This window comes from Squalius cephalus (assembly GCF_949319135.1).
Source record: "Squalius cephalus genome assembly, chromosome: 21".
In the NCBI taxonomy this organism is placed as follows: Eukaryota; Metazoa; Chordata; class Actinopteri; order Cypriniformes; family Leuciscidae; genus Squalius; species Squalius cephalus.
Window position 1 is genome coordinate 13,577,431 of NC_137142.1, and position 12,783 is coordinate 13,590,213.

The window sequence follows — 12,783 nt, forward strand, 5'->3', positions numbered from 1 at the left end:
TCTGCACTCTCACTAATGATTTCACCAATGCAAACATGAGGCATACAGTAAGAGCTTCGTTGTGCAGTGTAACAGCGTCATTGATTTCATAACGAGTTTTGGCAAGTGTCCAGATAAACTCGCGCTGTGTGATTGATAGCTTGGGCGATTGGAAAGGGATTGTTCTTTGATCGCTTTCTGTATATTAATCACAGTTTAAGTAAGATTATTTTCATCCTACTAAGAGAAACGAACGATGTGAAGAGTGATCGCTACTTCCATATTAAATCACTACTTACCGCTTGCTGGAATATAGTTGAAATTGCCCCCTTCGTCAGTATGAAACGCTGAGAGAAGTCTGCTTGATATTATTCCAGGTTAGAAAAACAGTCCGTGGTGAAATGGACAGAGCAAACTAACAACTTCGAATTAAACTTTTGCGGTATCCGATTATAGATAAACATCAACCACGTCTGTTGACATTTCGCCATCAATACGCCTGTGTTCCTGTGGGCGGAGGTTACGGTTCTAGTGACATCATTAAAGCAGGATGTAGAGGGGTGTAGTCCAATCCAGCCGTTTTTTGTAGTCAACTTCTGTTAAATAAAATATCTCGCTTGGCATTGAACTTTGAGCTTTATAATTTTACAGATATTATGTATACTCTAACAACAACATTACACACTAACTAAAGTTTGAAAAATGGGATCACATAGAACAGGACCTTTAAAAAATCAAAGTAAAAATAAGACATTTGTACTCGTTATTTGGCTGTGTTAAGCATTTTTGAACTTTTAAGAGAATCACTAGCCATTGTTAACTTTGAACTAGATTAAAATCAGTAAAATGTTATACATGAGGATCCAAGATGATTAGGAAATTATGTTGCTTTTGAAGACGAGGAAGCTCACAAAGATTTGGAACAGCCTTCTGGGAAAAACAAAAATATCAAAAACTTAAACCAGTTTTAGCTGGTCAGCCAACTGGTCTCACAGACTGACCAGGGGTGTGTTTCCCGAAAAAAAAATAAAAAAAAATAAAACATCATTAACCATAGTTCCAATGAACATTTGCAAAAAGCATCGCAAAGTTGTGTGGTTGGAACAACTGCTCTCGGACCTGTGGTTAGAAGCAGAGTTTCTTATTTGCATGACGTGGACTTAATAAATCCTTATCTTGAGCAAAATAAGCCAGCTGACATTCAGTAGAATCTATATCTTTTATTTCAAATATATACAAATGTAATTAAGAATAAGCCTATGATTGAAATCGCAAAATAACTGAGAAGAATGGTTTTGGGAAACAGTTGTGACTAGTTGATTTCCTCAATGATGCATCGTTCTATGGTAGTTAAGCAGTGAGTTACATTGTTATACGCTAAACACACCCCAGATATCCAGTGGCCAAAAACCCTTTAGAACCAACAAATCTTTGACTTGCCTGACTAGGTAGGAGCAATATGATTTTGAAGCATTTTCTTTCCAGCAGTGAGAGCTATAATGCCTTTATTTCAACTACACCACTATACACATATCCATGTAATGAGTTCTGTGAGTTTCACAGCACTCTGTGTGTGTATTTGTTCAGATGAAGTCTGCCGGAGCTGGTGATGAAGGACTCTTCACCGAGAGCTACTGTAACATCTGCAACGCTCAGCTGATCTCTGAGTCCCAGCGTGTGGCACACTATGAGGTAATCACTCACACTCACGCTCACACTCACACACACACACACTCACATACCAGTGACACACATTACGTTAAAAGCAGGCCTCATCAATTGATAATCAGGGTTGTAATAATCATTTGTAACCTAAATGCTTCTCTCATGTATCTTTCAGTCGCTGCTTTTAAAGTTGTAATGCAGTGCACCTTTCCTCAGACCCACAACCCCTTCATAAGTAACCCAATGATTGACCATTAAATAATCATCCTCCTGCATTATTTACATCTCTCACACACGGTTCCTGAGACCACAGAGTACGCAATCACTAGATTAACGAGCGTGCTAATGAGGACAAACTCCTTCGCACAAAATCAGTGTAGCTGAGGGAACGTGTCTGTTCAACAGGATCGTTTGGCCAGATTGGTTTACGAAGAGAAGCCAGCAAGATATATTCAGCTTTACGGTAACACTTCAGCTCTTCTGTCACTGATCCCTGCGATCACTCGTCTTGAGTAAACGCTCTCAGATGTCACAGCGTGAGGGTGATGTCCTCAATTACGTGTGAACGAAGGCTGGATTTAATTTACTTTAATATGCATTACATTACATACAGTATTAGCCATAAAAATGACTTAAATGGGTGATTTTTGGCCAGTCAGTGAAACTGTCATTTCAACCAGCTGTTGCCAAGTAGACTGGAAATGATTCATCCAAGAATTTAGTTCAAAATAATCAAAAAAATGTTTTCCACTATGCTAAGAAATATATGTTTAAATAAGCCACGGTTAAAGTTGTGCAAAACAGCTCAATTTCAAAGTTTAATTTTATACTAATGTATTCAAGGAAAATTTGAAAGGAAGAAAAAACTTTCTACATTTTAGCTTGATATTAATTAAATGTTTAACCCAATATATTTTTTTTACATTTATTGAATAAGATATATCATTTGCTTTAATTTTGCTTTCTAGAATTTATTTTTTATTGATTAGCATTTTAATACATGAAAAATGGAATGTTGTGAGATGTTTTAGACCAAATTGTCAAAGTTTAACTAATCATTTGATTGAATCTTCTTGTTTTTTAATGAAACGAAGGTCCGTAGTGATCTCATTAGTAGAGATGGGAATCCAAATCAATTTTCTGATTCACTTAAAATAAAAAATTCATAAGACTCATTAATTTAGGAATCAATTCAATAGCGTGAAACTAGTCTATTGCCACATCTTTTGGGAAACTTAATGGGCAAATAATGATGCATTAAAATAACCAATATTCACAATGTTGGTTGGTTCATTATTCTTTTTTTAAATAATGTTAAAAATAAAAACATAATCTGATATATTCCCCAGCCCTAAACCTCAGATACACAGCAGTTTCTCCAGTATCCAGTAAGACTGCTGTGTTCTAAAAGAAACTCCAAGTGGATGAACTTGTCACTATGACCAGTTCATTTCAGGCCCTGAATCAACTGCCCATTTCCCTGGAGAGGCCAGGAGAAGGAAAGGGAGAGAAAGAGAGAGAAAAACAGAGAGACAGATAGAGATGTTCTATGTGATAACATGAGTTCACCGCACCACAGCACACATTAGAGCCATTCCCTTGGGACAAAGCAACACCAAACTCTCTCCACCTGTCAGAGCAACTTTAATGGACTTTTGGATATCTCGGGGCCTTTTCCTCTTTCAATTTCTCATGCTGTGTGTTAGTGTGTGCGCGCATGGCTGATAATCTGATGGATAGCTAACGGACATAGACTAAAAGCTTGGGTTTAATGTCTGGAGAGAAACCTCGTTACCTGTCAGCTGCCCTTTACAATCTGGACTGGACGCTTCTGTCTCCTCTACCACTGCATTGTTTGTCCTGTCCATTTCTTCATTCTGCTTTCCTTTTCCTCGCTGTTTATTTCATTTTTTTAACCTGCTGTTTCTGCCTGTCTGGAAACAAAAACATGCATACTGTATCACACATGTTCTTCTTCTTTATTTTGAAGTACGTGCACTTATGTGTACTTGCAGTGTACTTACCTAAGAAAGTATTGAGTAATATAAGGTAACCATGGGTTAAGGTTAGGTTTAGAGGTAGGTTCAGTTATTGCAATTACTATAATAAGTACATAGCTGTACGTACATGGGGAACAGGACTGTAAAATAAAGTGCCATCGGTGTACCATATGACCAAAATTAAATTAAAATGCAGAAAGAAGATTGATTGGCGATACAGAACTTAATCAGATATCCATGACAGTAAATATTCATAATCAAGACATGTTTTCAAGACATGTTTTACAAACTGCTTTCCACGAAATAAAGTCAGTAAATATGTGTTTAGTCATTTAATTTGCCCTTATAATAATACATAAAATCAGTTTGATTTAATTATCTATACATTCTTTTTCACAAGCCATTTTAATATATGAAAATATATAGAATATATTCAGATATTCATAACAACTTTACATTACTAAAAACAAGACACTCAAAACAGTAATATATTATAAATATGTTTGAATGATCCATTGTCAACGATGTGCAAAATAGCAGATCTTTGTTTTATAATGTGTCCATTGAAAATTTGATAGGAAAAAAAGACGTTACTAAATAGGATTTTTATATCCTCTTTATATATATATATATATATATATATATATATATATATATATATATATATATATATATATATAATTACATAGAATTATATACAGGATCATAAAAAAATAATTGCCATTATAAACGGTATAGTAAATTCTGAACCACTTTCAGACAAATGTACATTCTGTACAATCATACTGCTCATGCACTACTAGTGCGAATATGCAATATTTTTAATAGCTGTGTCATTTACCCCGTCTCCTCTTAAAACCTCAAATCAAATCTCTCCCAGACCAAATGCTCCCTCAGTGTCTGGTCTTTATCAACGGCTCCTTTCATTCCCTCTTAGCACTGAGCTCTTCACTGGACCAGTGTAATCCAGTCTAACTGCTTCGGAGACAACAGAGTCAGTCTCTCTCTCTCTCTCTCTCTCTCTCTCTCTCTCTCTCTCGTCTCTAATTCACTCACACTCCCTCCACACACTCTCATTTGGGATGGCCAATAAATGGTAAAAATGTGTCCTCCAGTAGAAATCTTGCTACAGTATGTGATTTATACAGTGACAGATATATTTGCAGAGATTTAATATTTTAGCTGGTGCTTTAAAGGCGGATACATTTCGAGACTAACATTCTGAGAGGGATTTAGTGTTCTGACAGACTGTCAAGCACAGTAAAACCTTCCTGAGAAGTTTCATCTTTAAATTCATTCCCTACTGTTAAGCATGTCTACTTCTGTGACAAATTCAATGACAAATTTCAAGCAATGTTTTGGTTTGGGAGTGCTGAAAATGTGTTTGTTTTCTTCATTTATTATTTTCTTTTTAATTAACATCTAATCACATTGTTCTGTGATTTGTGTGTCCCCACAAGCCTAATAACATTCTGTATATGCCAATGATTTTAATACCCAACGGTTCATTGCAGTTCATTTGATGAAAGATTTTCTAAATGATTAAATCATATTTTAGATTAAACTACGCATTCCTTACAGATTGAAGGACAGTTTTTTTTTTTGGACATTTCATACAAATATTAATTCAAACAAAGAGCTTCAGAAAACCATTTTATACTAATTAAAATGTTTAACTGTTATACTAATGATTCAAATAACTCGCTGACTACTCAATTTTGATATGTAGTTTCAAATTGTAGTAAAAAGTTAACCAACCATATAGATCAACTAAAAATAATGTAAAACCAGCTAACCCTTTTTGCCAGTGTTGCTATTGTTGCTAAAACTAAAACTGCTAAAAATGTAAAATCGTTAACTGAAATAAAGCTGAAATTATAAAAATAAATATTAGATGAAAAGCTTAAAAAAAAAAAACGCAAATAATTTGAATAAAACAATTTTAAGTTTGCAGTACTCTTGCTCAGCGTTTTCATCCAAGCCATTTCCTGATCCAGCAGAACTCACCTGCAATCTGTTCTTAATCAAAACTTATATTAATCACTTGCTTAATACCCACAGATGCTCACACAGTCCCGTTTTTAATATCAGACAAATTGCATATTGCATTACAAATTCAAGCTATTCATCTTAAACCCCAGAGCATTAACAATTTGTCCAGGCTTGATTGCCTATCTAGGCAAATGCGGCTACGCTCCAAAACCTAGTGAGCTGCCTTGCTCCGTACCGCCGATATATACAGCTACCTGAAACGGAACCTTCTACATACACAGCAACACCAAACAGACACATGAAGCAAAGATGAGATTTGGCTCACAAATGATTTAAAACTAAGTTTGCCATATTTATTACTAAACTAAATGTGCAATAATCAAATAAGAATAATAAACACATAGACCACAAAAATAAATTGTCATTTCAATTAGAGAGGGGTCACAGTGCTAGACCAATTAGTCAGTTAGTGAGGTTGAGTAGTTCACTCTTTTAGAAATAGTTTTTCTTTGAAATTTTTCCATTTTAAAACACTGCTGCTTTAACCACATACATTCAGCAACTCTATAAGACCTATTAAGTGACTTGTGGAAATGTAATGTATATAATGTTGCTGCTTTCTGTTTGGAACAGCCTTTACGTCAGGGGTGTGCCTGTGATGCCTTAAAATGCTATATAGTTAGCTCAGGTTTTGGAACAAAAAAAAAGTATTTCGTTTACCTTTTCTGTTTACCTGTTCAAATTGTAAAAACTAAACTAAAGTGCTTGAGGAGCACATCTCTGTAATTGACTGTGTAAATATGTTCTTGAATCATGATCTTAAAGAGCCAAAACTGAAATGTCACACTGCAAGTCTTTCATTTTTCGATTACATTTTAAAGGAGTATTTTGAAATATGTCCTCCCTCACTGAGCTCAGGAAACGGCTCTGCATAACTGTGTGAAGTGGAGCGTTTTGACGCAGGCTAGCTTCAAATTGAAGAGCAGATGTAAGTTTTATATTAAAAAAAGAATATGGAATAAATGTGAGTCTTGTCATCATGATACACTTTACATCTTATAATCTCTCATAAGGCCAGATCTCGTATTATTATCTAAAATAGGGTTCATTCAGGGCATGTATAAAACTGTTACCTGAGATGCCGGCTGTGCATGAAAAAAAAACAAAAAAAAAAAACAGTCAGTCATAGACTTAAATGTTCATAGCCGGAACATTACTGAATCTTATAGCAGGTAGCCTACGTTAAGTGTTTTTTTTTATTTATTTTTTTAAAGAAGGTCATTGGGGCTTTGCTCTCTTGGCCCACCTTGTCTATTTGATATGTGCGTGGCTGTAAATGTTTTGAAAGCTAAGCAGTCACATGCATTTTTCAAAGTTGAAGCGCCTTTGGTATCCTCGGATCCCTATGAAATAATAAAAATGTTTGGGTGGAGTAACAGAAGACAGCAGTTAATATTCAATGCAGATAAGAAGAAAACATATAGGTACATACATATCCATTTACAATTTTTTGTTAAAAAATAAGGATAACAAACCTACTGTACAAAACCTAAAAGTTGATAAAAACCTAAGGCTGAAAAGTTATACATGAAACCAGAATTTTTGAAAAACCAATACAATGCATCTTTACAAGCACTGCAAACTCTTTTATAAAATCCATTTGACAGTTGAGGGAATACTGCAACAAGAAACTTCGAACGTTCTGCACAAAAAAAGACTCAAAGTTTATTTTGAATACTTTTAGTAAAGTCAACATGCATCAAAATTATTAAAGCAGTTGATGCTAGTTTTTCTAAAAGCAAAATTATGTTATGTTATTAATTGCTTGTCTATCGATTGCCCAATATAGTTCAATTATGCAAATTGGATGCTCAGTCATGTATTGCAGAAATTGATATTTCCTGGGTGTCTGTCATTTCTTTACATTCGTGTTAAAGTGAGAACACTTTGATCTCTGTTATGCTAACTTCACTCGCTCTTTCTGTCTCTTTCTCTCTTTCACACAACAGAGCAAGAAACATGCCAATAAAGTGCGTCTGTTCTACATGCTCCACCCAGAAGATGGAGGACCACCATCCAAAAGACTGAGACCAGACAATCCGGTATTTTCTTAAGCTTTTAAAATAAAACTTCATTTCAGATTATAGACTTCCTATCTCTTTCTCTCTTTATGTACATTATCTGTACAAACTTAATGTTATTTAAATGCATTAGATAATAAAATATCAAGCCAAGTGGCATCTGAAAATGATATATTGTTTTAAAACCTAAAAACAAACAAACATATGTTTGTGAAATGTTTTGCTTGAAAAGTATGCTTGTGTTAATGCTCTTTAAAATAAATGCCTCTTTATAATAATCATATTTGAACTACATACATATATAATGTATGTTCCCAAATAGCTTTTGGGGCTTCTTTCTCTCTTTATTTATTAGTCTGAGGAGGAAGGAGCGGGGGGTCAGTATTACAATATCAATATTACATACTGCACCTTTAAACCTACCTGTCAGACATTTAAGTTCACATTTACCTTTTCCCTGGTGATATTCTATATATGAAAATCATTTATAAATAGCAATGAGATTAAATGGAAAGCAAATAGAGATTTACTGTATATTGACTGGCTGTCAATTTGCCAAAATACAAAAGTCTGCAGTCAAAAGTCTGAGATCTCAAAATTAACTAAACTATTTCTCATCAAATTATCTGAGCTATGCTATTAATTTTTCATTTTTCATTTCATTCATTTTATACTCTTACTATACATTTAGTTTAGTGTCTTTACATACTGTAAATGTCAACTATTTTGAATAATCTATTTTACTTGTTTATAAACCTCAGGAGCCATTTTTGTTTGCAGTGAAATGCTAAATGAGGGCAGTGGAGATTACAGACACTGAGCTTTGATTTTTCTGTTGTTTTCACTCCTCAGAGACAGAATGTTAATGTTCATTTTCCCCAAAAGGTAAATGACTGGCACAGCAGTCATCTAATGTCTTCATGGACTCTGAATTAAGCCATGATTAACACTGAAGCAGATAGATGTCTTGAAGAGGCTATTAACCACTAAATGAAGAGTTTTAGGGCTTTTTATTATTTTCTGACAGCTCTTAACGTACAATAATGATCCCTGTGCTGATTGATGATTTGACATATTGGGCCCTATTTTAACGATCTAAGCGGCAAGTTCACTTAGGGCGAGTCCGAATCCACTTTTGCTAGTTTAACGATGGGAAAAATGGTTGGCGCGCCAGGCGCATGGTCTAAAAGGGTTGTCCCTATTCTCTTAATGAGTAATGGGTGTGTTTTGGGACTTACGTGTGTTAAACCAATCAGAGTCTCATCTCCCATTCCCTTTAAATGGCAGTTGCACTTGCGCCATGGCAGATTCGCTATTTACATGATGGAATTTGATAGTGGAAAGACCAAACGCGTCTCCAGAGCGCAAACGGAACTGCTCGTGCGTGAGGTAAAAGTGCGCAAGCAGACCATCTACAGCAGGGTTTCTCAAACTCGGTCCTGGAGGGCCACTGTCCTGCACAGTTTGTTTTATCAGGGTTGGAGCTAAACTGTGCAGGACAGTGGCCCTCCAGGACCGAGTCTGAGAAACCCTGATCTACAGGACAAGCCAGATTCCACCACATCTTTATGTACACAATAATAATCTTTTACATTGTAATCCTTTTATTTTAAATATTTGGCATGTTTGTGTGCTGCTGTGCGTCCCTGTGTGTTTAATAAGCAGTGTACGCGTGTTGTGGACACACCTATAGGCGCACATTACTAACGCGCTCTTTAAATAACAATAAAAAAAATTGCGCCATTGACTTTAGACCAGGTTTCAGTTGGTCAATGGCACAGTCTATTTCTGTTGCCTCAAAATAGCAACGTGCCAACAATGCGCCAGAACACACCTCGTTTTCAGACCAGCACACCCATGGGCGCAAATGCATTGTTAAAATGCATTTAAACAAAGTGGCTCAGGACGTTAAAATGATTACTGCGTCGGACTATAACTAGCAAAAAACACTTGCATTGCGCTTGGCGCTGCATTGTGCCGGGTGTAAGATAGGGCCCACTGACTCTTACAGATTGTTTTGACTTGTTTTGAGCTTTTGGAATTGCTTTCAGAAGGGTCTCTGAGGGGTGGAGATGTTAGTTTATAACTTTATGAAACATTCAGCATTGAGAGAAACCTAACCCCTCCGCTACCATTTTTGTTTGAATCATGGTCTGTGCTCGTATATAGAGCTCATTAGTGTGGTTGTTTATGAATAATTCTTCTTGGACCAGACAGAGCTTTGCCATGACACTTTCAAGCCCTCTGTTTGAGAGCTGACAGACCACAAATCAAAACCGAACATAGCTGAAGAAAGTAGAAACACTAAAGAAACTGATTCTGGACACCATCACTGACATAAACTTTCACAATTTTTTTAGTCCGCTCCACACATCTTTACAAGTCAATGCAGATTCCTGTCAATAATAGATGGATTGAATCAGATCTTTCTCGCATTTGCTCGTCTATCAGTCTGGAATCAGTCAGAGACAATATGTGCCCTGTCAATGCCATCACACAGGAGAGAAAAAATATATAAAATATATATCCTTCTTGACCACTGTCTCGACAGCATTGCCAAAAAGTCTGGAAGGCCTCCTTGAGCCCCGAAAGGTTAAGCCATAGATGCCTCTCCATGGCGACCATAGCAGCAATCGAGAGGCCCACGGCACAGGCCGCCTTCTTGGTAGCACGGAGGTCTGTCGCACGGCAGAGCTCCAGGATTGGAGATAATTCCTTCGCCAGATTGAAGAGATTGAAGTGTTATTGAGGACAGCAGGAGATGCTCACCCTGTGGTCTGTGTGGATCCTAATGCCCCAGTATAGTGACAGGGACACTATACTGTAACAAGCACCGTCCTTTGGATGAGACGTTAAAGTGAGGTCCTGTCTCTCTGTGGTCATTAAAAATCCCATGGCACTTCTCGTAAAAGAGTAGGGGTGTAACCCCAGTGGCCTGGCAACATTTCCTCCATTGGCCCTTATCAATCATGGCCTCCTAATAATCCCCATCAACTGAATTGGCTCTGTCACTTTCTCTCCTCTCCATTTATAGCTGGTGTGTGGTGTGCTTACTGGCGCCTTTGTACTGTGGCTGCCGTCGCATCATCCAAGTGGAGGCTGCACACTGGTGGTGGTTAAGGAGAGACCCCTGACATGATTTTAAAAAGCTTTGGGTGTACAGTAGTGCATAGGAAATGCGCTATATAAATACCTCATTCATTCAGATCGAGATCCTTTAATAAATCGGCCTGGTAGGCTTGAAACATCGACAGCCCCACCAGCCTGACACGCCACCAGATAAGCTTTGCCAACAAGCCTAGATGTAGTCTAACACAGCTTCAATGGCAATGCTGGAGCCTTCCATGAAGATGCCATACCCGGAGAGAATCTTTAATCTGGGGCATCCTTATATACCCGTTTTCAGCCAGCCCCTTCATGGTTGCAGAAGGGGCTTGAACACGAGCTGAGTATGGCTTCTCTCACGACTTGACCATTTCATTGTGGAGATTGGGGAGAAATGGAAGGCTCACTCTAGTAAGACACTTACGACCCGCAAGGAATCACACCTGGGGCAGATTCTCATTTTCCGCCGACCAATCTAACTTTAGTTTGGCCGTGTTGCTGGTCATAACGTCAACCAGCTCCTCATATGTTGGGGTAAGGGAGGAGACGGGCTCACTCAGCGTATTTCCTCCCAACTCCCATCATATCTGGTTCCACCGAACTAGATCGGGCCAACAACAAGCTCTCTGCCAGATCGGAAGAAGCCTCAGAGCGAGGTGGGAGCTGGGAGCCTCAAGTGATGACCGAGCATGTTCCGCTCCTAAACAGACAGCTCATGTGTATCATCTGGTGTTATAAATCTTTCATACAATCAAACGGCTTCCTGAAGACAAAGAAGCTGATGTCATTCTCTCTAAGTGCCCTTATATACCCTGCTGGCGCACCTGTTATGTCACCTGATGGCGGTAGTCAATCAAAATCGGTGTGTATCACACGTGCTTCAGATCATAGCGTCAACTCCATGACTTAGCGACTTTATATCTTCCAAATTGTGACATTTATTTCTAATTTTAAACTTTGTCTCACAATTACCTTTTTTTTTTTTTTTTTCACTTGGGTGACAACAGGCTCCCATAACAGAGACATTCCAGCATGTAAAAGCAGAGCCACCCCTGATAATAACACTCAGTCTCATTTTCAGTTACCTCTTAAAACTTGCCTTGTTTTTCAGGTTCGTTTACTTCATCAGAAGGAAGTGAGTTGCACTGAGGCTGTGGAAAGAGTGTTTGATTTTCCTTTTTAAAAGTGTCAAGCAGAAGTACACAGATGCGCAGGAGAATAACAAAAGAGGAAAGTAGGTCGGTAAGGTGCTCGGAGATATTTAAAAAGAAATCTTTCTTTGCTTTAGTGTCTCTCCGTCAGGTAGTTAAAGCATGTTAAATAATGTGTTTTTTTTCTTCTTCTCTGTGTGTGTGTGTGTGTGTGTGTGTGTGTGTGTGTGTGTGTGTGTGTGTGTGTGTGTGTGTGTGTGTGTGTTGTTTGTTTTTTTGTCTCCTTCTCTAGTGTCCTCCATTTTTCTAAATCTATATTTTTGTATTCTGTTTTTAACAGGCAGAATTAATGCGCTTCTCTGACTTTCCTCCTTCGGGCTCTTATTTTTAGCTTGTTTTCACACCCTTTCCAACGTAACAACAGAGGAATGAGAGAGTGGAGGAGAGAGATAAACAGACTCCTAATTAAATGCTCTTTGTTAACAACAGAACAGGACCTGACACTGCCAGAGCATCACACACACAAACACACATACACACACACACACACACACACACACACACACACACACATGCTCACACATATTCACAACTTCACACACCACCACCTTCACTCACACATGCTCACACACTCACTTTGCTTTTATCATCAAACCTAAAATAGGTCATATGTAAATGCATTCAGACAATGTGTAGGTGAAGCTATTGGCAAGGAAGAAAAAGGCATGTTTGAATGAAAACCTGAGAGTAAATATGAAATAGACTTGCATTCGTTTTCTGCAGCAAATGCTATCAGAAATTTTGTGTCTA

General features: G+C 37.5%; 1 protein-coding gene across 1 annotated transcript in view; it reads left to right on the forward strand.

Annotated features, from left to right (window-relative positions):
* The window catches only part of LOC307148710 (zinc finger matrin-type protein 4), a 126,310-nt gene that overhangs the window by 27,172 nt on the left and 86,355 nt on the right, over positions 1-12,783 (forward strand). The window contains 2 exon segments of the mRNA XM_079854425.1: positions 1,567-1,671; positions 7,646-7,738. Of these exon segments, the coding sequence (XP_079710551.1) occupies positions 1,567-1,671; positions 7,646-7,738 (198 nt within the window).